This window comes from Antedon mediterranea, chromosome 2 (genome assembly GCF_964355755.1).
Source record: "Antedon mediterranea chromosome 2, ecAntMedi1.1, whole genome shotgun sequence".
In the NCBI taxonomy this organism is placed as follows: domain Eukaryota; kingdom Metazoa; phylum Echinodermata; class Crinoidea; order Comatulida; family Antedonidae; genus Antedon; species Antedon mediterranea.
The window spans coordinates 19013544-19041539 of record NC_092671.1 but is presented as its reverse complement, the minus strand read 5'-3'; the positions used below and the strand labels follow the sequence as shown (position 1 = coordinate 19041539).

The 27996-nt window shown below is 33.3% G+C and overlaps 2 protein-coding genes across 4 annotated transcripts; one reads left to right on the top strand and one right to left on the bottom strand.

The window, feature by feature from the left end:
- Positions 1–6: 6 nt before the first annotated feature.
- LOC140040667 (kelch repeat and BTB domain-containing protein 8-like) lies at positions 7–10926 on the bottom strand. 3 transcript variants are annotated; one of them, XM_072086771.1, is made up of 2 exons: positions 10907–10926; positions 7–3750 (listed from the first exon to the last, which is right to left on the bottom strand). In XM_072086771.1, the coding sequence occupies exon 2, from the start codon at positions 3628–3630 to the stop codon at positions 1468–1470; it is 2163 nt and encodes a 720-aa protein (XP_071942872.1). In that variant the 5' UTR covers positions 3631–3750; positions 10907–10926; the 3' UTR covers positions 7–1467. The 3 variants fall into 3 exon arrangements, with proteins under 3 accessions (XP_071942872.1, XP_071942870.1, XP_071942871.1); XM_072086769.1 differs by lacking the exon at positions 10907–10926 and adding an exon at positions 8441–8643; XM_072086770.1 differs by lacking the exon at positions 10907–10926 and adding an exon at positions 7887–8113.
- Positions 10927–18689: 7763 nt separating this feature from the next.
- Positions 18690–27658, top strand: LOC140040664 (glycerol-3-phosphate dehydrogenase [NAD(+)], cytoplasmic-like). The gene is made up of 9 exons (XM_072086765.1): positions 18690–18819; positions 21428–21605; positions 22928–23068; positions 23664–23808; positions 24164–24276; positions 25075–25305; positions 25831–25937; positions 26182–26274; positions 27414–27658. The coding sequence occupies exons 1-9, from the start codon at positions 18776–18778 to the stop codon at positions 27469–27471; spliced, it is 1110 nt and encodes a 369-aa protein (XP_071942866.1). The 5' UTR covers positions 18690–18775; the 3' UTR covers positions 27472–27658.
- The last annotated feature ends 338 nt before the right edge of the window (positions 27659–27996 follow it).

The window sequence follows — 27996 nt, the reverse complement described above, 5'->3', positions numbered from 1 at the left end:
AAGTCATTTCTGATACTCTCCTTTTTGGATCATTATCCAAAAAGGCTTTTGTTACATTAATTGTCTTTAATGTAACTAAGCATTGACATAACAGTACTTAATCAGTTAAATCTATCTTAACAAAAATGTACTAATCTAAGTGACTCAAATAATTGTATGTGTACATTTTGTATTGTTATAATCACCACGAGTCGATGAGAAATTTGACAAAACTAACATCTTATAGATGTCGTTTCTCGGTACAATAACTGATTGATACCACCAAAACTGTTTGAACTGAAACGACAAACTCATCCGTTGCAAATCAATTGTTTCCAAACCATTAATTTTCTTCTCATAATTAAATAGAGATTCTTTTCTTTAAAAACGCATCATGACATCTGATTTAAATTACTCTATTCAGAGATCAAAGGCAAAGAATTCCACTTGTTTTCCAATTTTCACCAAAGATGTCCTCAGTTCTCACAGAATGGTGGTTGTCAAGATATGGACTAATAAAACGTATTATAAACATGATGTATTAAAATGCTATTTTAAATGTGTTATTTGTTACAACTTTCTGAAAAATTTGTCAATATACCAAAAACAGCTTCGGTTCACAAACAAAAGAAAGTTTAAATCCGTGCAAAGAATTGAAACAAACATATTGTTATTTAGGTGCAGTTTACACTCTAATAGGATTTATCAAACATTATGAAAATATATTTATAATAAAAGTCGGGTTGCGCTGTTTCTTATATTACATTTTAGAATACCTATTAACATATTGAAGCTTTCTATGTAAAAAGTATATAGGCCTATACGATGTTAATGTGCACAGTTTATTAAATTCTAATATTCCCGTTTAAGTCTATTAACAATCATACAGTGTCCTGGGTAGTATCTGATTCACATTATATCAATGTTTACCCCGTTGGCGAAAATAGCGAGTTCGCTTCGACGATAGACAAATGGGGAGGTAATTTTATACACACTTAACTTGCGCATGCGTATAAACCCAGAATCCATCGTTTAATTAATTATTGGCGATTAACGTTCGTTCTTCGTCAACCGTCCCGATAAAGCGGTACACTATTGCTTTATATACAACGTTACCCATTTTTTGAAGGAAAAGGCATTTCATGATCTACATAATTTCCACTGTGAAATCCTACGATTCTAAGTTAACTCAATTAACTAATGACTGTTACTTATAGTTTGGTCAGTCTAAGCACAATGCATAATATTGCACGCTTCAGTTACCATCAAATAAAATACATTCCTGCAAATGATATCAAACTTCCAAGATACATAATTTTAAACGAGTCGTATACAGTCCATAACTACATAATAAAAGCGTTCAATAGCCGATATCCAACAATAATTATATTCAACAAATTAAAATTATGAACTAGGCAACTGATATAAAGAGCAATTAGTATTTTCTTGTCTAATATTGGCATCTATGACAGCTGAAATAAAATTATGCTAAAATTCAGGTTGTTCTTTCGACATAGTTGCTGCAACACAGTAATAGGGAAGTTGTATGGTTGGCCATCCTGCTTTATCTTGTCTCCAACCGAATCGACCGGTATCCAGTCGCCAAACTTTACCGTCAACAGATTCATCATCGGTTTCTCCGCCAAATACGAAGAGGCTCCCATTGTAGGTCAAAATACTGTAGTTAAACCTTCCCTCTGGTAGTTCAGGACCAAATCTCCAGTCGTTCCGTTCTGGATTGTAGATTTCAACCGATTTTAGCATGTTCTCTGCTGTTTTGTCTCCAGCTGCAACACTGCCTCCAACAACGTAAATCTCACGTGCAAATACTGCCGCTGATGCCCCGGTCCTTGGTAGGATCATGCTGGAGACTTGATTCCAGTTGTTGTATCTTGGATTATACCGTTGCACTGCATCAGTGATAGTATCACCACTTTCACCGCCGATGCAGTACAAGGCACCACCAACCACGGCCACGCTGTGATTTTTTACTGGCACAATCAAAGGAGCAGCAATTCTCCATTGGTTATAATGTGGTTGATAAAACTCACAAATATCTCCTTGGCCTTCTGCAGTAGTACCACCAACACTGTAAATCATGCCGTCTAAGACGGCTAATCGAAAATGAGATCTTGGCTGGGTCATTGCTGTTCGCGGGAGCCATTTACGATCGAAGTGATCATACTGGAAGAGACCCCCACGTCTGTGTGAATATACGCGACGAGAACCAAATTCAGACATCTGACGACCGGCGACATATATATTATTTTCTCCTGTGACTACGCATTCTGCGTATTCCACGATGTCAGGCAAAGCTTTGATGCGATATGTGTCCGCCTCGATGAAATCAGGAATATCTTCACTGTGATGTGTCAAAAACACTACCATTTCTTTTACTGGCATGCCCTTTCTTGTGTTGGTGTTAAGCTTTGTGAGATCAAGGTCTTGTCTTCTGTCACGAAGCATATGATACTGTAGTGAGGATTCAATCAACTGCATACATGCCTTATTGCAGTACACGATTCGTTCTCTTTCTATGACATCATGAATGTAGTATGGACTGATTAATGCAAACCTGACATTGCTCAAAATATCATAAAGATCAGCTCGTCGATTTTCCAAGTCATGTTTTACCCAAGCAATAGCTGACTCATAGACTATCTCTTCTCGATCAATGTTCAGTTCATCTCTCATAATGAGGTCTATGACCTTGTCCTTTGACAAAGAAAGATACTCCTCCTCTCGGCATACGTCACCAAAATTTTCACAGATTAGTGCTTTTGCAAGTTCCTGCAACTTCTTGCAATCAAGTGAACTTGCGTAGAAATATATGCCAATGCAGTTTGATAAATCAACGTGTTTCTCCATGTAGCATGCGCATGCATCTCGTAAGTTGTACATTTGAAACATATTGGCGGCAACCAGTAATGCCTGGACGTTGTCGGCTGTGATATCTATTTTAGAGGTATAGCAGTACTTGATAATTAGTCGCATTGCTTCTGATTCCACACCTCCTATTGAGATCCTTTCTTGTCTGCTTTCAAGTAGATCATTTGTAAACATGGCAAGAAAGTATGGACTGCTGGATGCCATGACGCATCGATGGCATGGGAAGTCAGTACCTTCAATACAAATGATGACGTCGGTTAGTAACCTTTGCTCGTAGAGGGATGTAATTCCTGATACAAGCTCATGAACCCTACTCCTATCTTTGAAGTTGTATACTTCTGGTATACCATCCAATCCCTCGTCTGTTGATGTTTGTTTAACTAAAGCAGTTTCTGTGGGGATGAAGGGTGTGTTTGGAACTACTCCATGTTTTGTTTGTTGAGTCGACAGCGTCAAGGAGGAGGTGGTTGATGCTGATGAAGAAGGATTTGGTGGAATTGGTGATGCACTGCGGGCGGATGAATATCGTTCATGATGTGTTGTCATTTGACCAGAATTTCCAACTGACAAGGAATAACTACTTCCAGTCGTGTTTGAACTTAATGGTGGTGATGCAGATGGTAAATTAGCTGCAGATATACCAATCGTATTCCGACGTTCATTTCTTTCTCTACGGCGCTCTGCACGTGACTGTGCTAGCGTGAACGTGTCGTCTGCATAATGTAGAGATGATGCAGACGACGTTGGTGGTGTATGATCCATTGAGGATGCGTGGCGTAAAGGATTCCGTGGTGACTGAGGCGGCACTAGATGATCAAATGATTTTAGCCTTCTCCCAGATTCCGATTGTTCCTGGTTATTTTGACGATGGTGTCTAGATTCCTGGAAAACAAAAACACAAAATGCAATTGATTAATTCATTAATTACACACACGCCATATCCATCATCAATCAATCAATCGTGTCCTACAGTACATCGAATTCCAATTACAAACTGCAAAGATAGTCGTGTCTCTGCGTTTAAAATTCACTGGCGTTGGTCCAGATGCTTCATAGGCCAACAGAAATGTTCGCAACGTTGATCCACTTACTTCACCCAAACACGATCTACGAATTTCAGATTCCAAATTAATTTGTAGCAATTGGACATTGATTGGATTATTCGTGGTGTAAATTGTCTATAACCTCCTAACAGGTATTATCTAGTTTCAATGTGTTTACTTTCTGTCCCTAGTGGTATTCTAATTTTTAAGTTCGTCACTAAATGTCATCAGCTGTCACTTTGATCGTCATCTAACGACAAACACATCACTACAAAAAATTTCAGAAATTTCTGACACGGTAGTGAAATCGGAAAATCAATTATTACTCATCAATATCGTCACAGGAAAGTTGTTATTAGAAACAACTTCGTTGCAATTACCATTATTCCGGATTTTCGGATAATAGACCAAAATAATAAATGAATCTTGCGTTAAACTTATATTGTCCCCCTGACATAAAAAAAAAAATACTGTATGCCATTTAATGTCACGTAATAGTTCAAAAATTGGATTGAAACAAAAATGATTTACCTGAAAAGCTGTAATTAAAAAATATATATAGGCCTATAGCCTACATAGTCAAATTGGCTGCCAGTCAAATGGTTTTGGTGTTACCGTTTATTTTTTTCTTTTTAAAGTGAAATTGTGTATCGCTTTTTTCCAACTGAAATGATTAAAGTTATTAAAACTACAAAATTTTCATTCAAAATATGTATATAATATATATTTAATTTGTTTGACTAAACCTAGTAATGCCTTCGAAGTTTTTAAAACGAAACAAGATCATTTTGTTTGACTAAACTATTAGTAATTAAACGAAACAAGATTATTGTTTTAGACTAAACTAGTAATATATTGGAAACTTTTAAAATTAAACAAGGTTAATTTCGTTTCCTAAAACTAGTAATGTATTAAAAGTTGTTAACATGAACAAGGTTAATTTTGTCTAAACTCGACTCAAGTAATGTATTGAAAGTTGTTAACATGAAAGAAGATTACATTGTTTGACTAAAGCTAGTAATGTATTGAAAATTGTTAACATGAAACAAGTTTAATTTGTTTGATTAAAATTAGTAATGTATTGGAAATTATCAATGTGAAACAAGGTAAAAGCTAAACATTCTTTTTAGTCGCGTGGACGCGACTCTATAGTTCACTATGTCGGTCGGTCGGTCTGTCTGTCGGTCCGGTATCACTATGCGTTTTATCGCTTTCTGTCAGTTGGTAGGTTGGTCGGTCGGTCGGTAAACACTAATGAGCACGCGACTGCAGCCATCTATATGGCCTTGTTTCTAATCATTTTGCTTATTTTTCCTTCTTTTTATAATCTTTTAGCCGTACTTCACATCGGCGAAAATAACATCTATTGATAATTCGTTGAGCTCTCCGTATAATAGTATTGTTCTTATAAAAACTGCTTTAAAAAAAGCAAAAGATATTCCTCGATGTCAAACGTACAAACCACGTCAGCCAAAAAATTCGTCACAACCTATCACCCTAGGTTGCCTCCCGGGCTATTATTGAGAAACATATGTCCATTCTACAGTCCACAGAACGTCTCAGGACTGTTTTTCCGGAACCACCCATTATTGCATTTCGTAGACCTCCCAACCTTCGTGATATATTATTAAGATCCAAATTCAAGACTGAAATTAACTATCATGACAGCCAAAATTTGGGCAGTCACCTTTGCGGCAAATCTTGCAAAACTTGTTCATTGGTTGATTCTACTGAAAAATTTAAGAGTAACCAAACTTTTTCGGAACCACATTTTTCGGATAAGACAATCAATTAATTGTCTAACCAAAAACGTCATTTATCTCATATACTGTAATATTTGTGGCAAACAGTACGTCGGAGAAACAAAAAACACTCTCCGTATGAGAATGACACAACACAGATCAGCTATCAAAACATTAACGCTTGATCAACCTGTAGCCAAACATTTTAATTCTGCTGGTCACTCGATTGCAAATTTCAGAGTTATTGCAATAGACCACGATGTCAAATGGAGCGACAAAACTCGCACAGACAAGGAAAACCACTGGAATTACAACTTAAAACCACAAAACCTTTTGAACTTAACATTAGGAACATACTCCCAGATCGGTAAAATTATTCCATGACTACCAACATTTAAGTTTCAATATTAACCACCATTTAAGCTGTTTTTTTAGTCTCATTCCAAAATTTACCAAGCTACCTTCTTTGTTTTTTACTCTTATTCAGACTCCACCCTGTCTCCTGCCAGCTTTATACTATGACGTTATCCAAATTCCCTCACTTGCACTGATGAAGGGCTAGTGTTGCCCGAAAGCTCTGCTAACTTTTCTGGCTGTTTTACTTCTCGTTTTGATTTAGCGTTTCGCTTTTATTTTGTATCTCCATTGAGAGTCACTGATACCCACAGCATTGTCATTTTTTCAGTAATTTGCCTTTGGATTCTTATAATAATTAGATATATAAAAGTGTTGTTTCATATAACCGTAATTGCCATGTGCAAAATTGAAACTCGATTTCTTTAGGAATAAACAGTAATCACATATAATTTAATTATGTTAAAACAAATTGATGAATTGAAATTTTTATTTGTTTAATAATTAACATTTTCTTTTAACAAGAAGATTTAAAAAAAAAAAGAGTCAGTGACCTCATAGAATAACATTATTCATATATTTATCACTAATGTGGAATCTTACGAATTTGTGTGGGCTTAAGGTGAAATAATAGATAACGTGTGCACATTATAATAACTTAGTGTTCTAAGTATTTACCTCTACAAGGTCTTAAAGAGATTGGTCAACAACGTTAATTAGATTTATCGACATGTATCGTACAATAAATCGTTTTTTTTAAAGATGTTATTGTGCAAATTGTTAGCTAGGAGCAAAATAATCATATGTTGACTTGGAAGTTTGACAGGAAATGTCACATGAAGAGATACGTACCGTTCGTCCATATTAGGGTGCGTGGCATGCACGGCACGACATATTTAATCAGACTGTCTTGATCATAGGTTCATATTAAGTTCAATGGGCCTATAGCGTATCATTTGATATTAGACGTAGTTAAAAGTTCGTTCGCCCAATTATAAATTCAAATTCTATGATTATAATTAACATTAAGGCATCGAGTGTACCCTCTAGTCTATTAATAAATAAAGTTATACGGTGGGGTTATTTCTATACTTTCTACTATCTCAAAATACCTGTTTATATAATGCTTCTAACTATTGACTAGAGTCACTTCAAAACATATCTTGGCCAATTTAATTTGATTTTTCATTTTTATCCAGAACGCATAGGCCATCAAGTATTTTTGTTCGGACCTCTTACCAGTAATAATACTGACATAATGTAAATTTTCTCATGAACCATTGGGTATTGAAGAGGTTCAACGATGCCTCCTGTATTTTCTGCGTAGCCTTTTATCCTTTGAAGTTCACACCGTATTTCATTATTCTTCTCTTCCGTTACTGAAATCATTCTCACGTTTAGTACCGTATGGTTTACAGGGGCTACATGTAAGCTAAGTTGGAACTCAAATTAAGTTCAAGTTCAGTTCAAATTAATCTTTTTTTAATTAATAAAAGAAATACTCATCCCATTCCTTACGCAATGTTTTAAGGTTTGATAATACGAGATAGAAAATAATTCAGATATATTTCGTTTCCGCAGTAGTTTCTTAAACTACCGTACTGCTAAGGGGGATAATACGAGAATGATGCGACTTTTTCCACTGTTTTTGTATTTGTGTCTCAGGGCAGCACAATTTCATACTATTGTATATGCACATGATTTAAATAAATGGTTGTGGAGACACAATATTTTAAATGTGTATATAAGATCTGTAAAAAGGGGGTATGCAAAATCCAGATGAATTGACGAAAATAATACGAACATTTTGCGCACTGATGTAATGTTCACATTAGAATCTTTCTAAAATAAAAGTTAAAAAATATATCAGAGTACTTACATTTGAAGAAAATGAAGCCATGGCAAACTTTAAATCCAAATTAGCAAATTATCAAAGAAACGTTCGATGTAATTATATTCCTTTGTATGTTTAAATCGATAAAAAGAAATGACACCTTAGATACCGTTACGGAAATTTTAAAATCATCTTTAAATTCTGAAAAGTTTTATCGAATATGAAAAGTAATAATAATACCAAACGCACAACTTGTACTATAGCATCTAGAAAATAGATTTGTCACTGGTCAGAGAAAACATTGGATAGGTCGTTCTGAAAAGTAATGCGCGCGACGATAAACACACGTGACCAAACAGACATACCGAGACAAAATTAGAATGGAATTTATTTGTCGTGACTAACAGTTTATCACTGCTTATGATAATACGAGATAGAAAATAATTCAGATATATTTCGAAATTAATTCGTCAACACCAACCTACACAATGATTGATTCAAATTAGATAATTATTTAATTATCCAATGCTAATTAATGGTCGTTTTGACGTCATTGGTAACATACCAAAGGCCTCGACAAACTAGCACTGATTTCTTACTTTCTCTTTTTCTCGTTGTTTTTCCTCTTCCTTCTTCTGATTTTCCCACATCCGTTTTCTTCGATTTACAAAACTTGATTGTTTAACTAACGTATTATTTCCTCCAATCATTTCTGTCTTCTTGAAAAACCTTTTCTACAGACCTAACGTTCCTACCCTTGCCTCTTCTTGCGTACATATGTGAGTCTTCTCAAAACGTTACATATTTATAGACTATGATATCATATGCTTTGATTATGAACGCCGTACTAAGACGCAAAACAGATGGTCCCTAATTAATTTAATTGTCATCAAGTTTACCAATAAATAAATAATATACCCTTATCCAATATGTATTCGTATTTAATCTTAATTTGTTAAGCGATTGATTTTAAATATTTAGGCCGGTTGACATATTTAGATAATGTTTTATAATCGTGTAGGACGATGTCCACGAGTTGCTTTTCTCTCCCGCGGGCACATTCCATAGAGGGCATATGCAATAGGTATACTCTATCAACTCCAAACACAATTGAGTCAATAGTTTTGTGGTATCCCGGTATAAATACAAAATTAAAAGTTCCTGATAAGGTAAAGCGATATTGTTAAGATGATAATAACGTGTTTCGTTTTTATCGTGCTGAGGGCCTCATGCATATCAGCCTCGGCTGTTTTGAGTCACCCTCATTAAACAAAGTTTAATAATAAAAAAATAAAATAAAACAATGATGATGTTGATCATGATTATAATAATGGAATGATTATTCGGTTCATGATCAAGAATATTAATTTGTGTCCTGGTTAATTAATGATTTGTAAAAATGCAATTACATAACTCTGATGACAATTATGATGATGGTTATAATAAGATTATATTTTTGACAATCGCATTCTATCAATTCATTCCAATAAAGATGGAAATGTATTCCGTGTAGTTTCAATGAACAATATTTATTTGCAGTAATTGTTTTTTTTTTTTACAAACCAGAAACGAGATTGAGATGGAAACAATAGCGGTGGGCTTTAAGTTAAACACTCGAATGCTTGTCAGTATACCGTACGAGAGTGATGTGACACTTTGTAGTTGTTTTTGTATATCTCAGAGCAAACATAATTTCTATGTAAATTGATATGCAAATGACAATAAATAGAAGTAATTTTCCACTGATGAATAAATGAATGAACGATGAATGAATAATCGTATAATGTAAGAGACAGGCTATTCACCTGGCCTATTTTAATGGTTTATATATCCTGTGAACTTTTACCATAGATTTATCCAATTTATAGGTCCATTTTTTTACCATTTAAACAAAGAAACACACAATACTCTAGAAACCCGTATTTAAGTTATTCATTCATTAATGTCGTAATTAATAAAACAAAAAGCTAAGCAAAAAAAAAATGGGATGGAAAAACAATATTTAATTGACAATAAGTGACCAATCGGCCAACTGTTCAGTTAGATGAATAGTAAAGTTCAATTTAAATATAAATCTTGTTTATTATAAATATTTGTATGTTAAATTTGAAGTTAATAAATTATCACCATTATAACAAATGGCGTTCATCATTGATGCAATTAGTAGGTATATACACTATATGATGTATGAGGTTAAAATAATGACCTATTGTTTTTAATATCGTAAGTAATGATACACATCTATCATAAGTAAATCACACCTTTATTACTTAAATGAAACAAAATTAAATGCTGAACAGTTATCAGTAAAAACAGATGAAACAATCTGATTTATTTACGCGTGTACTATTGAAGTGCTTGACCTACAAGGTTTATTCTAAAGACACAGCTGAAACCTTTATTTTGCAAAATTTCCAGTTTGACTTTGACAATTTTTGTACAGTGTATTGAGAGTTTGGCATATGCGTTATATAAGAATTCACTAAAATTACATTTTGAAAATAGATGTTTTCTGGGTTTACATTTTCTTATTATGCTATTATGTTTATACAATTAACTTATTGTAGAGGCATGCTACAATTAACTTATTGTAGAGGCATGCTACAATTAACTTATTGTAGAGGCATGCTTCTAAAAACTTTAATTGACCAAAGCAGCCTGTTGTAAAGCTTGGTTGCAACTAGAACGCAACAAAAATAATGACGTAAGCGCAACGCAAGTAATTTTATTTTGTCTATATACGTCCTTCTTCACTATATGATTATTCTTTAGAATATTATACTTTAAACATTTCGACATTTGCACATGATGTGACGATAACCGTTTCCTTGACTACTGCATCATGATAATATTGTGACAGACATTGTGAATTTCAGGAATCTTCTGCTGACTTGGGTCAGGTATAAATATTAATATGAAATTATAAGTAAGTGTCAACACGAATTATGACAAATAATAGATAAAGAAACTACAGACGACACTTTATCACAGTTTATATAGCGTAAAACCCAACAACAAAAGAATGTCCAATTAATGTAACTTCTCAATCAACTTAATGAACTTACCCTTATTTATAATAATCAGCTTCCAGGAAAGAAATAAAGAAATATTCGGGATGATTACAAAGGTCATGAAAACGTCGTCTCATAAATAGTAAATATTTCATACGTGGTCTCAGTGGATTGGTATAGTCGATAATTAACTTGCGCAAGATGTCTACGTCACTATGGTACCAGTGATGTAGAGAGATGATGATGAGAAGAGTCGTTCGCTGACGGCAGCTGTTCTGGCCATATAAGGCATATAGGCCCAACTAGGTCAAGTCGTTATGGAATCTTATTATAACATTGACCTATGACATTGTGACATTGAAGAGACAAATCTGTATGTGGTGATGATGTGTGAACTAATGATTAACAGTTTAGGGGTCGTGGTAATTGAATAACAGAAATATATCGAATGGCGTAATATTATAGATCAACAAAATATAAAATAGTTATATATGACCGCATATACCATGCAGGTGGGCCTATTAAACTTTACAGATATCCTTTTTGACGATAAAAAGGAATTTCTTTATTTTTATAGAATATTTTCCTTGATTTTTTAGTGTCAAAAATATCAATAACTTTATTAAAATAAACTTTTTCAAAAGGTTACAGGAAAATTTAAAATGAATGTGAAATATCAACAGTTGAAAAGATTAGACTATTTATATTTGTACGAAAGCCTAATCCCTACGAAGCCCCATTGGGGACATATGTAATTCAGATAATTCAGATAATTCAGATAATATTTATTTAGATAATAATGAATGAATATATACAAAACAGAAAAAAGATATTAAAGTGAACATAGATAAAGCAGTAATTGGTAGTCATTATTATCATGGATCCCTTCTAGAAGTTAAAAACTTGTCTCGTAGGGACCCATAACAAAACACATTACTAAAAAAATAAAAATAACCTAGAATATATAATTATATAATTTAGGATAAAAAATTACAGTATAATAACATAACTAACATCTTCTTTATAAAAATTATTTAAATTATATTTCAATAGTTTCATGATAATTATAAATGAAATAACTACCGATATTGGTAAATGAAAAAAAAAAAATATGTATACATAAATTATAATTCCAGTATATATATAGTATATACTATATATACATTATATATAGTATAGATTAAAGATTGCAATAATAAACAACAACTAATATTTTGTGTAAGACATAAATAGTATATGAGTATAAATAATGATAATACGCATATTAACTAAGCAGTATAATATTTAGATATATAATGATTCTTTAACTTTTTTCGGAAAGTAAATAATGATATTGACGTTTTGAAAAAAAAAAGCCTCCACAATTCGTACGTACGACTTAGATATCTCGTACGTACGCGTTATTATCACGTACGTACGACTTATTATCTCGTACGTACGTGTTATTTTCTCGTACATACGACTTATTATCTCGTACGTACGTGTTATTTTCTCGTACGTACGAGTTATTATCTCGTACGTACGAGTTATTATCTCGTACGTATGAGTTATTATCTCGTACGTACGAGATAATAACTCGTACGTACGCGTTATCTTGTATACGTCACACGTGTAATTGAACCATGAACCACGTGTGCGCACATTGACATGTGGCCTGCTTGTTGACAACCTGATGAGCTAGACTGGCTCTAGTCTATAGTAGGCCTACTACTCTCTATCAAATGGGATGGCCAGTCTGTGTATTCAGGAGGAGTGTATATGTGGTTGACAAACCTGGCTTTTGCCACTGTTAAGTGTAAGCTGACATACAGCGAATGTGATGTGAGAGAAGTTATAGAGATTTTAAACCAGGCGCAAGTTTGTCTAATTAATTACAACAGTTCCTGTTAAAAACAACCTAGAATTCTCCACCCCTCTAACCATAAAGTCATCTCATCTTGATTGTGATTACAAGAGGACTATTGCTCAGGGCTCATTTGGAGAAGTATTCAAGGGAATGTACCAATATGAGCATGTTGCCGTAAAGAAAGTGAAGTTGAGAAAGGGCAAGCGTCCGAAGAAGCGGATTATAAGGGAGGCTCTAATAGACCAACAACTCGCACACAAGAATATTGAAAAGTTCATTGGAATTTGCCTCTGGAACATCATTTATGTCTATCATTACTGAATTCATCTATTGGCAAAACATGGAGGAAACGAAATAGGAAAGTGGCAGTTGCTGCAACTGGTGTTGTAGGTGTTTCGTAGTTATACACAAGCATAGTCCCCAGATAATCCACCAGGATAAAGCCCGCCAACATAACATTCTTTTAGACAAAAAGTTTGTACCAAAACTGTGTGACCACGGTTGTGCTAGGATGAAGTCATGTGGTGCTATAGTGGGATTCATGTCACTTTGTAGGCCTACCCCAGAATACATGTGCCCTGGGCACATGTATTCTGGGGTAGGCCTACCTGTTTAGTAACATTTCTGGGCCAGAAATGTTACTAAACAGTGAGAAATGTACGTCATCTTCTGACATCACAAAGAGACCTTTTGAAACACAAGAACAGGACGATGATCCTTGACATTTATCAAGAACTGCATGAGGAGAGAAAGCAAATTCCTCCAGTGTTGAGAACATTCGACTTTGAGCTGTTTGAGCTATCTTCCACAGAATCGACCACCTGCTGGACATCTTGTGAAACATCTCCAGTGTCCCCCTTGCTCCAAAAGTATGGCTCTGTAAAGAGTTTATGGAGACACACTGTTTTTAGTCGCGTGGAAGCGACTCTATAGTTCACTATGTCGGTCGGTCTGTCTGTCTGTCTGTCTGTCGGTCTGTCTGTCGGTCTGTCTGTCGGTCTGTCTGTCTGTCTGTCTGTCTGTCGGTCCGGTATCACTATGCGTTTTATCGCTTTATGACCTTATCTTGATATCAGTTTAATCTAGCTAAGTCAATTTTTCACAGAATATTCCTTATGGCCAGGAATCGATGTGGTTATGTTTTCACGATGCGCAATAAAAAATTACGCGGTCTACGCACGATTTAACGAAATCACGTTTGTAATCATATCTTAACAACCATGAATCACAATTAAATAAAATTTGGTACTCATAAATTTCAGGGCATAAATCATCATATGGCAATACAATTACGTGCGTAGCGCATGTAACGCATGCGTAAGCGCGCTTAAAATGTTCAAAATTTATTTTCGATGAAATAAGAGTACGTTTCAGGCAATTTTAAGCGTTTACAAAATTGCCATGAGTGCGCAGATTTTTGCGCGCGCACTGCGCGTTAAATGTTATTGCGCACTCTTCTTGCCCGATTTCTGTTTTCTTGACTTACTTTTCAACTCGAAATTACGTTATACGAGCACGTCAAAAGTGACAGGCTACGCACGTGTAAATTAAAAAAATATAAATGTTTTTAAACATTTCAACATTTTTAAACATGTTCAGTAATTTCGGTCAGTATAGTTCACTATGTCGGTCGGTCCGTCTGTCTGTCTGTCTGTTGGTCTGTTTGTCTGTCGGTCCGGTATCACTATGCATTGTAGCACGCGACTTAATGGCTGTTGGCCTTGTTCTTTTATGTTTGTGTTGCTTTTAAAGTTAGGTTAACCATTTACATGGCTGCAGTCGCGTGCTAAAGTTAGTGTTTACCGACCAACTGACCGACATAGTGAGATGTAGAGTCGCGTTGCACGCCACTAAAACGTATATTGACTTTCTTGCCTTTTATAATTTTGAAGACATTGAACTATCATCATTAAAGCAGGGAAGAATTGTAAATACAATTTCAATTTCACTCTTCCCTGATTAAAGCGATTTTAAAATATAGTAAAATATAACGAAAATTAAAAGGATAAGAGTGTAAGCTACAGTATATCAGTTTAAAAGTAGACACTGACTATCTACCATCGTTTGAGGCAAAAATTAGGATATTATAAATAATATTAAGAAGCACAGAGTATGTGTCAATTTAGGATTTTTCAAATAAAACAAAATCATCATAAAACTTATTTTTGATTTACTGAATGTTGACACTTACACATACTGATATCTTCAGAACTTTAGAAATCAAAACGAATAGTGATAACATCTTTGACACTTTTTCTATTAATTAAGAGCTCTTTAATCTTTAAAGGCACGACGTATTCTGCCCAACCTTTAACATCACGCTGATCACGGCACCAGTGGTTTTTTAATACCATACTTATGCCTATTACTAAGGTAGCATTATATTGCTACATGTTTAATACCATACTTATGCCTATTACTAAGGTAGCATTATATTGCTACATGTTTAATACCATACTTATGCCTATTACTAAGGTAGCATTATATTGCTACATGTTTAATACCATACTTATGCCTATTACTAAGGTAGCATTATATTGATACATGTTTAATACCATACTTATGCCTATTACTAAGGTAACATTATATTGCTACATGTTTAATACCATGCTTATGCCTATTACTAAGGTAGCATTATATTGCTACATGTTTAATACCATACTTATGCCTATTACTAAGGTAGCATTATATTGATACATGTTTAATACCATACTTATGCCTATTACTAAGGTAGAATTATATTGATACATGTTTAATACCATACTTATGCCTATTACTAAGGTAGTATTATATTGCTACATGTTTAATACCATACTTATGCCTATTACTAAGGTAGCATTATATTGATACATGTTTAATACCATACTTATGCCTATTACTAAGGTAACATTATATTGCTACATGTTTAATACCATGCTTATGCCTATTACTAAGGTAGCATTATATTGCTACATGTTTAATACCATACTTATGCCTATTACTAAGGTAGCATTATATTGATACATGTTTAATACCATACTTATGCCTATTACTAAGGTAGTATTATATTGCTACATGTTTAATACCATACTTATGCCTATTACTAAGGTAGCATTATATTGATACATGTTTAATACCATACTTATGCCTATTACTAAGGTAGCATTATATTGATACATGTTTAATACCATACTTATGCCTATTACTAAGGTAGCATTATATTGTTACATGTTTAATACCATACTTATGCCTATTACTAAGGTAGCATTATATTGATACATGTTTAATACCATACTTATGCCTATTACTAAGGTAGCATTATATTGATACATGTTTAATACCATACCTATGCCTATTACTAAGGTAGCATTATATTGATACATGTTTAATACCATACTTATGCCTATTACTAAGGTAGCATTATATTGATACATGTTTAATACCATACTTATGCCTATTACTAAGGTAACATTATATTGCTACATGTTTAATACCATACTTATGCCTATTACTAAGGTAGCATTATATTGCTACATGTTTAATACCATGCTTATGCCTATTACTAAGGTAGCATTATATTGATACATGTTTAATACCATACTTATGCCTATTACTAAGGTAGCATTATATTGATACATGTTTAATACCATACTTATGCCTATTACTAAGGTAGCATTATATTGATACATGTTTAATACCATACTTATGCCTATTACTAAGGTAGCATTATATTGCTACATGTTTAATACCATACTTATGCCTATTACTAAGGTAGCATTATATTGTTACATGTTTAATACCATACTTATGCCTATTACTAAGGTAGCATTATATTGCTACATGTTTAATACCATACTTATGCCTATTACTAAGGTAGCATTATATTGCTACATGTTTAATACCATACTTATGCCTATTACTAAGGTAGCATTATATTGATACATGTTTAATACCATACTTATGCCTATTACTAAGGTAGCATTATATTGCTACATGTTTAATACCATACTTATGCCTATTACTAAGGTAGCATTATATTGCTACATGTTTAATACCGTACTTATGCCTATTACTAAGGTAGCATTATATTGCTACATGTTTAATACCATACTTATGCCTATTACTAAGGTAACATTATATTGATACATGTTTAATACCATACTTATGCCTATTACTAAGGTAGCATTGATACATGTTTAATACCATACTTATGCCTATTACTAAGGTAACATTATATTGCTACATGTTTTAAGATTATTTTAAGTTTTTGTTCAACGTTTCTATGATTAGAATGAGAGAAAGTAATTGTCCTCTACAAAAATATCGGCATACAGATGATTTATAATAAATTCATCGGGTTTTATAATTATTGTTTTGTTATTATTTTTCTATTATATTATAAGTCATTCATCATCGTAATAATTGTTTTTCAAATTTTGATATTTGTGAACCTTATAATTTTGGACATTTTGGAATCGAGATGGCGGTTATTAGGTCACACCCTCAGATTGCAAAAGGAAGTCCCAGCCAATAAAGCAAAACTATTATTTTGAAAAATGTAAGCAACAAAAGTATAGAGGACGACCACGATCCACACTACACTGGTAACTCTATCGAACGACCTGATCACCCTTCATAAACAATCATCAACTGCACTACCCCCTCAAAAGCAGAAAATATATAGCCTAGAAACGATTCGGAGAATAGCAGAGTTGGATGGATGGTCGTTTTTTAGAAAGTTTGTCGCTTACGAGAGAGGTGGATAGACTGATACTTTACATCTACATTAGCGGTGGATTGTTCTACATTAACGGTTGTTTCGACATTTTAGCTTGCGTTTTCTACATTAAGCTTGGTTCCCACTAGAACGTAACGCAAGGGCGTAAACGCAACGCAACAAATGACAAGCGGCAGTTCGGATAATCCATCGCTTGTGATTGGTCAATTCACTCACGTTGCGTTACGTGTTGCATCTCTAGTGGGAACCAAGCATTAGCGGTTGTACACGACGTACGCACAAGAGTACAATATAATAAGTCGTACGTACGAGATAATAACTCGTACGTACGAGATAATAAGTCGTACGTACGAGATAATAAGTCGTACGTACAAGATAGTGGCGGAAATTTTTTTTAACGGATGTCCCTAATGGGGCTTCGTATAATCCTGCCACATGAATGTAAATATAATATAGCTGTCGAAATTTCGACATAGCGTGATTAAAAAAAATGATCATTGTCGACACTGTTTTCAAAATGTTTGCTTTATTGCATCTTTATCCCTAATAGTATAACCGGCATAATCTGTCTGAAAAAAAAGTTTGTGGGAAAAAGCTTATTTTATGCTTATAAAATGCATATCAAAGCCGATAAATTTAAGTTAAAATAAGTGTGTCGAATCATATCAGGGCCGAATGGTTTCTTAGCCTAGTCTATAATAATATTAATTCATTCATTCAGGCTTATCGCCTGACTTTATTTACTTTAGGCCTCTGGCCCCTAGTTATTAACAAAATAATAATTACATTGAAAAATAAATCAATTTATGGTCACGTACAAGATAAATGAATTAATTAATTTCGTTCTCTAAGCAAAACATATATCTTAACTTATAAGCATGATAAATATATTTAGATAGATTATCAATAATTATTGGATCATGTGATGACATTAAACGGCAGAATTTGAAAGTATTTGGATTTTCAAAAAATAAAGAAGGTAGGGCCTATAATTTTTTGTAATTAATAGTATGAATGCCAAAGTGGAATGACCAAACAAAAATGAGGACATTTTAGTGCATTATTTATCTTATTATCGTATTTTTAATATGAATTAAAGCGGTAAGTTTGAATTTTCCTGTCACAGATTTTGAATTGAAAACGTTAGCATAGCCTAATGATGTAGACTACCAAGATCTTTTATTTTATGCAAAGTACAGCATTGGGAGAGCAGCTCTGATATGAGAGGAAACGAAATTTGGAAGAAAAAAGAAATTTACGAGCGCCCTCTACAGTGTACTAAATCGGTCTTTAATTTCTCGTTTCTCTCGCGCCGGTTCTTTTAATTCTGAAGGAGGCAGATTTAGTCTAAAATTTCATTATGGGGGAAAAAGCTAAAGTTTGTATAATTGGATCAGGGAATTGGTAAGAATGTTATACATCCCTTGGAAATCGCATAAATGCATTTATTTAACCACTTGAGCTTATACAAAGAATTAAATACAGTCGTATGCTAGGCCTAGGCTTGCTAGGACAGTTTTGGTTAAACAAGAAATATGAAAAAAGTGCAGCAGGCAGGGGATAACCGTACCCGGCTGGCATGTTGTACTATACATAGTAGGTATAGTAGGCCCCAGGTGTACTGGGCATAACAAAGAACCAAAAATGGATATTTGTAGAGGAACCCTACAGATCTAGGCTAGACCTAATAGTCTAGCTGGCGGTAGACCTCATTTAGTAAGAAAGTAGCTAGACCTAGCTAGGCCTATCCAATTTGAAACGACTACCAGCACTTTGCAGAAATAAATTATAGGGCCTACCTAGGCTATAGTAACCATTACTTTTTTTATGACCAGTCAACAGTACATATAATTATTATTTTATAACCTAGCATAATTGTAATACTAATAAATGGCAAACAAAAATGTACAGTTAATCATCTTGACATTGTGATATTCATGTTTGCATAGGGTTGATAATGACAACTGGGTGGGTTAAAGTTCAGAAATCTAAAGATTATTTAAATATTCAATTTATTTAAGTCCTGACCTAGATATATCATTGATTGTATGTTCAATATGAATGTCTCTTTAGGTTCTTCTGATCAGATAGATAGTTTGATTGATTAAAGAAATATTTTAAAGGAAAATAAAATGTGTCTTGATTTTTACCAATATTAACCGTATCAACTTTACCATATTTTTTCGAGGGAGATGCTTATTTTTCTGGGTTTAAAGTTTCAATACTGTACTAATATAAAACTCAAACTAGATTTAATTCGTCACTATGACGAATTATAGGTTACAGTATATGCATTGATTTATTTAAATAAAGATAATTGATTGAAGATGTATTGATCGATTGATTTTCACAGAATCTTTAATTATTTATAATGTATGATAGGATCTTGCTAACGCAAATACAATAGCCGGTATCATAATCCGATCAAAGATCCTTCTGCATATATGATGTCATAAACCACATTTGTTACATAATAATAAAGACATAAGTTACTTTTTATCTAGATTTCATTATAAATCATGTGTAATCTATACACTAAGAAATAAAATTGAACAAACAATAGGCCTACGGATAATAATAAAAAAAATCCAAGGTGAGACTCGATCTCGGTACATAGACACGAGCACAGACCACCGAGCCATACACAACTGACTAAAAGTTGTAGTAAGATTCCTCCGTGTATTTACTATGCAGTAACCACTTTGGTGCAGATAGATTATTACAATTACATACCGCAATTAATTATAATTTTTTACTATGATGACATCTTTAAAAATTTAAAAAAATGATGCACTGTCAAACTATATACTTTTAACTTTAATATATGAACTTCTTAATGAAGAAAGTTAATGTTAAGTTTGTTATTTTGGCCTAAGAAAATGTTATAATTTGTTTGATTGTCGAGATTATTAATTTTAAATTTAATATGCCATTAATGATGACTTAATCAACTTTTGTTCTCTTAATTTCATAATAAATCATACATATGATACATACACTTCAAGAAAATAAAATAAAAAATAGGTGTTCCCGAGCATTCTGACAATCAATATTAATTTTAAAATTTAGCATATTTTCACCATTTTGTTAACTTACACGTGCGTAGCCTGTCAATTTTGACGTGCTCGTATAACGCAGTTTCGCGATCAAAAGTGAATAAAATATGATATTTTTAAAGAAAGGTTGTACAACAGAAATCGGACAAAAAGAGTGCGCAATAACGTATAACGCGCAAAAATCTGCGCACTCATGGCAATTTTTTAAACGCTTAAAATTGCCTAAAACGTACTCTAATTTCATCGAAAATAATGTTGACAATTTTGAAAATTTTAAGCGCGCGTACGCATGCGTTATGCGCTACGCACGTAATTGTATTGCCATATGATTAAATATGACCTGAAATTTATGAGTACCAAATTTTGTTTAAAAGTGATTCATGCTTGTGAAGATATGATTACAAACGTGATTTCGTTAAATCGCGCGTAGACCACGTAATTTTTTATTGCGCACCGTGAAAACATAACCACATCGATTCCTGGCCATAAGGAATATACTCTGAAAATTGACTTAGTTAGATGAAACTGATACCAAGATAATTCACGGACAAAATAGTGCTAAGGAAAGAATAAATAAATAAATAAATAAAGATTCTGACAGAATCAAGAGGTTATATGCATCAATGCATATAACCTAATTAGTGTCCCCTTGATATAAAAAAAAATTAATATCCATAATCAAGTGATAAAATACATTACAAATTGTATCAAAATGCTTTGTAATTTGTAGTACTGTAGATCATAGTCAGTCAATTAATGTGTATAATTGTTAATACAGTATTGTATGTATTGTGTATTTGGATGGCGTTTATTTGTTAAATCAAAGAGGGAATTTATTCCTAACAATGTTCTACTGTATGAGCGAGTTTATTCGAATAAATAAGGCACTTAGTCTTAGAATATCAATTTGTTGGCACTATTATGTCACTATTATTATTTGTTGTCTATTTATTCAGGGGCTCTGCGATTGCACGGATCGTTGGTGAAAATGCAAAGAAGTATGATGAGTTTGAGACAATTGTCAATATGTGGGTGTATGAGGAGATGATTGACGGACAAAAGCTTACAGAGATTATTAACACAACACATGAAAATGTTAAATATCTAAAAGGCTACAAACTGCCTGAAAATGTGGTAAGCCCTTTTTTCAGTTTTAGTTTAACAAATTTATATCGGCCCCAGAGTGGGTATTCTTTCTCAATCCACTCCAGTACACTCCCCAACTCACTTTCTGGTGGTGATTCAGATGTAAAACCTTTTAAGGTCAAGTTCAATATTGAATATCGAAACATTGCAGGCTGAAGGCGCTTGACCTTTGACAAGATCACCTAAATTTGTTAGTATTATAACTTTACAATACTTAGTGTTGTATATTCTGGTACAGCCGCTCCATAATCTCTTTGCTTTTCTTCCTTATATCTATATTTTTTAATTTATACTAACAAATATCTTTTTTAATATAATAATAATAATAACAATAATATATCAAAAAATTATTAAATAATATTTATCGCATAATATACAATCTACGATAATTTAATTAATTGGTATAAAAAAGTTTATTAAATAAATAACATCATTTGAATAAAAGAACAAATCACACATCTACACATAATCAAACATCATATACTCTATCTCTAACAATTTTTTCAATCTTCTGTCGACTAAAGCCGAAGTATAGTCGTTATCTCTGAACCGTTTCTATGGTTACCACCAGGTAGGCTTACTTCATCAAAGCTTCTATGAATGGATGTACTGGTTGGGAGCAGAAAAACTAGTAGACCATACCCAGTACCGTTTTGATTACGATCAATCGGGAAATTAACCTCACGAATTTATATTGGCCCCAGAGTGGGTATTCTTTCTCACTCCACTCCAGTACACTCCCCAACTCACTTTCTGGTGGTTGATTCAGATGTAAAACCTTATTTTTTTTTTCTGGTCTGTTATTTTAATATCCCATCGCCCAAGCTACTGTAAATCTTCACACGCCCACAACTAAATAGTTCCTATATTATTATCTTTTTTTTTTATCATGATAAAGTAAGGGTAGAGATTTATACTTGGAAATCTGAAGTTCAAAATCTGGAAATAATTTGAACAGAGGTTTTATAAAATTTAAAAAACAATGTTAATACTATTTATATAAACTCTTTACAAAACTGTAGCGGTTGTGGATGACCTCTTTCATATGCAGGTTTTAGTAGAGGTGACTGCTGTGTACCTTTTCAGAAAAAGAAAACATCCCATGTCATAGACCTTTATAAACAATGAAACACTGTGACATCGTTAACAATGATATATCATAAGAAAAACAAATTGTTAAAATATTGTCCAATTTATTTAACATGACCTCACCTTATTACATAAATAGAACAGTTGATCTTTTTACTTATGAAATATTCTCACCATTGAACTCATAAACATTTAATATTTGTATATATTCCTTTGTTTAGGTTGCAGTGCCAGATGTTGTTGAGGCTGCCAAAGGTGCTACAATTCTAGTATTTGTATTACCTCATCAATTTGTTCCTGGCATCTGTAAGAAACTCAAAGGCACCATTGAACGTGGTACTTATGGAATCTCGCTTATTAAGGTAATGACCACATTGAAAGGAGAGAGTCATTTACTGTATGTGTACTTATCCTAACCCCTGATGAGACATTTTGACCCAGGCTTTGATTTGACTGTAGTAAGGTTTGCAGAGCTTTTGAAAACTATTTAATTATTAGTAAACTAGTGCAGTATTATTGACGATCTATTTTGGAGAAGATATGTAGTGGCCTTCATAATTGATAAGCTTTGTCTTTCCTGAAAGATTTTGATTGAAATTATGGCAAACAGTAATTATCATAAGATTAATCATTTCCTGTTTCATTCAATCCTAAATTCAATTCTTTAATCCTACCAACATATTTACTTTCTACAGTACACTAGTATTATAATATTATATTGTAAAAATTGCAAAATTTTGGGTGTAGGATTATACTCGGATTAACAATGGATATATGTTATGTGTAATGCTAAATTGTAGCACTATTGTACTCTAGCATGAGATTATACTAGATATTGCACTACTGCAGTCGGGCAAACAACACAGGTTGACAACTATCAATATACAGTACTGTACTTGGCTCAATAATAAATCTACCAGTCATTGTCATGAAGTTGTTTATTTAATTTTTGTCTAGGGACTTATGAACTCTGAAGGGCAGGCTGGAATTGAACTTATCTCCAAGTATATAAACAGAGAGCTAGATATTCCTGTGAGTGTGCTCATGGGTGCCAACTTGGCTCCAGAGGTTGCAGCTGGAAACTTCTGTGAAACCACCATTGGTCAGTTAACTTATAAATCAGTAGAAAGGTGACCAATCAAAATTAAGTTAATAAATTCATTTGAGAACATTGTATTAATTTTGCAGGGTTTGCGTGATTTTTAAAATGTTGGACTTAAATTTAATATTCTTCATTGTTTAAAGATATTTTTCCTCAAAACGTAAAGATGAATAAAATCATACATACAAATTTCACTAAATTAAAAAGACAAGATATCAGGTGCAGAATGTTTTGGTCAAAATGAATAACTGTTGTGTGACATCAAATTGCCTATTTGAGAGATTTAAGTTTACTTGACTATAATAATGCTTGTAAACCTATTTTGAGTGGAATTTGTTATTGGCATAATTTTTAGGCTGTATTGACAAGATACAAGGACCTGCTTTAAAGAGTCTCTTCCAGTCAGATAGCTTCCGTGTTGTAGTGGTTAATGATTCTACAGCTGTTGAGCTATGTGGTGCCTTAAAGGTAAGTATATATATTAACAATGGCGACTGGAAATAAAGGTTTTTTTAATTTTTTTTTTAACCTTAAGTTTTTTGTAGGGCTTAAACTTTATAAAGTAAATAAAGTTTGAATATATTTGGGTTTAAATTGCATAAATAGTACAAATTGTGCATACCTTTTATGTTAAAGAAAGGTAACACCAAGGGCAATGGAAAATACATTATTGTAAAATTACATAAGCTAAAGGCCAATTTATATAGATGAGCGGTAACTGTAAGTGGTAACAGTAAGCAGATAATTTCTTATGACCATTTACACAGAACGTGGCTCAGGATAGAACAGATTCGATTGTAATACAGCGCGATATTTGTGGAGTCTGGCCAATCAACGACATGTAGCAACAACTTTTTTGCTTGAGTCTGTCGAGTCCAAGATGAAAATAAATATGAGTGCCGTAGTTGGTTTTGGAACTTCTTATTATTCAGAAATACACACAACTATGACGTGACTGATTGTTTGTATAAGGATAGTGTAAAAAAGATACATTTGGGACGTTGTTAGGCAACAAGTCCCCCTAAACCCAGGTCTAAGCCTGTGGTAGGCTACTGCTCTAGGCCATAATATGACAGTCAATTATAAAACATCTAGTGTAGGCCATCAGTGTCATGATTGCAGGCATTAGTCTCGAGGCCTACAAGAACCTACATTCCACCACACCACTCCCGAACTCCGAGCGGCGTGTTACTGCGCTTCTGTGTAAATTGGCCTTAATACTAATTGTGATGAATGTAATGTATTTCTCAATATTCTTTGTTGTAGAATATCGTAGCAGTAGGTGCTGGTATTGTAGATGGCTTGGGTCTTGGAGACAACACAAAAGCTGCCGTCATTCGACTAGGCCTAATGGAGATGATGTCTTTTGCAAAGAAATTCTATGATGGTATTCAAACAGAAACATTTTTAGAGAGTTGTGGCGTGGCAGATCTTGTCACAACATGTTATGGTGGACGAAACAGGCGCGTGGCTGAAGCCTTTGTAAAAACTGGCAAAGTGAGTAGGAAAGTCAATTTTTCGTTGGCGGTTTAAAAATGCATTGTTTTGTATGAATTGAAAAAATAATATTAGGCACTTTTCTTTCCAATGACGTGACCAGTCTACTTGAACTTTATCTTTTAATGTAAAGCAATAAATTTCAGTACTAGCTGCTGATTTTTAATTTTATATCGTAATTATTAAAAAAAGTATTCCCACATCACATCTTCCACGATTGTAGCCTCTTCCTGACCTGAGCTAGCATTGCATTGTTTTACGAAGCAACAACTGCTTTAATTTTCGTCCTACTGTAAGATTTTATCTGATTCATCAAAATCGGGTCCTCACAACAAAATGTGCCTTTTATCTTTTAAACATTTAAATGTATAATTTCCAACAACACTCAACCTTCCAGTCTGTGTCCATATGTTCTGTTCTGTGTGCATTTTTTGGAGAACAATATTTTTCCTCCAGAAATCTTTCTTCCAATAATAACCTTATTTGGGAAGTGAATTTTAAAAACTTATTTACCCTTTAACTTAGAGCATTGAGGAACTTGAAAAAGAACTGTTAAATGGGCAGAAGTTACAAGGACCACAGACAGCTCATGAGGTTCATGTGATGCTAAAAGATAAAGGAATTGAAAACAGGTATACATTTTTTCTATGCAATGTATATTTAAATCTGTATCGAGACAAGTTTCACCTTGACAATTGCCTGCTCAAAACTTGTCTTATATTAGTTGTTAAGAGTTCAATTGTTTGCTTAACTCTCCATCAACATGCTTTACTAGTTACCATGGCTTTTTACAATATGCATATGCCAACCATTTTAGGCCAGTTTGACCTCCTGTAATTTTTGAATGAATAATAATAATCTCTTTATTTTTTATAGTTTTCCATTACTGACAGCTGTGTATAGAATTTGTTATGAAGATAAACCAGCCAATCAGTTGATATCGTGCCTACACGACCACCCTGAGCATATGTAAGCTGTCTTTCCAATCATGTCTTTGCTGTGGGAACCGACTTTAAGATATATAATATTATAATTCATTAATAATAATAAACTATTGTACTACAGTATTCACTTTTTCATCTAAATTTTATTTTCATATCAATAGTAACTTGTATTTACATGTTGGGTAATAGTCTACCTCTCTGTCTCTGTCTAATCTTGTATGCTGTTCAAACTGCTCATGATCAAGGTTTTACACAAATGAGTAAAGCTCTGTCCACACTATTAAACTTTATGTTACAAACAATTGGATGTGCCCATATGGACAAGACGACATCATATCACTACCATATTTGGGCACATCACAACTAGTTTGATAGTGTAGACAAAACTTAACACATACAATCTGTGTTCAAGCATACAAGATTCTTAAAATGCTGCGTTTATTAGAACATGTGAACAATTATTTAATAACTCGTTATACAAGAAAATGCAAAATCTGAGAAAACCACCAATGAGATGAACACGCTTTACAAGTTGTTAACAAGAGTACATCAACTTCACGAGTTTTATTGAACGCAGCTTACCATTATTGTCACAGTCATATGAACGTCTGATAAAAAACCCAAATTTGTCATTGTACGTAGGGTTGAAATTCTGAATGAAATAATAACTACTATAATGCCTTGAGTAAGTTATAATATTTATTTTCGAATTCAGACGCACATTTTAAAATTTAATCACGTTTTCAAACCTAATACCTATGGACTATGCATTTCTTATAAAAGATAGGCATCATGGTAGAAATTAATTATTAATAATAAATCATTTCCATTACAGTTTGACATACATATATAATGTCTTTTGCAAAACACTAATAAATGAGTAATAATTATCTGGATTGTCAAAATAGAAACTGTTATTAAAATAGATATGTTTGTTGAATATGTGAATCACATGAGATGTGTTCTTAGAAATTTGGTCAATATATTATTGATAAAATTGTGTATGAGAGTAATTAGTAATTGCCATAATAATGTGGACAGTTGACTTGACTCTTACTATACTGTGTTTGTATTTGAGAAAACAATATGGAATTAAATACATTTGTAGTGGACATGAGTAAGTGTGTGTAATGAAACTACTTAAATGTTTTATTATGTGTCTAGGGATATCAAGGATTTTCGCAATCTAGTTTGTACATCAGAACCAACATCTCATCTGTAAGAGCTTTCGTTGTCTAGTGTCTCTGTTACTGTTATTCTAACATGGAGCGCCATACATTGCGGCGTTGTTATCTTGTATCCTGTACGATTCCATGGAACCAACTTTGAAATGTAAGCAGGTCAAACTATTAAATCCATTAGACCAGAACCATTTTGACTCTTATATTTCAAGAAGACAATGTTATAAGATGAATGATAATATTAAATGCATTATATAGCAATATAATTTAATTCTGGAAAACTCCATTATACTTTTTTTTGTGATTTTACACTGTTATATTTTAATCTCTTCTATATTCTAATACGCCTTTTTTACGAAACGGAAGACATCTTTGATCGATAACAAACAATGCTGTGCAGTGAAGTGTAACCAACAGAAATAACAGCGTTTTCATTTCAGGGGATTTCAGGACACCATGTTAAAAAATTGTAACTTCTTAACAGGGTCGTAGGGGGGGGGGGGGGGAACTGTAAAAATTGTATTGATTGCCTAAAATCCAATGGAAAATGTTGGAAGCATAGCCAC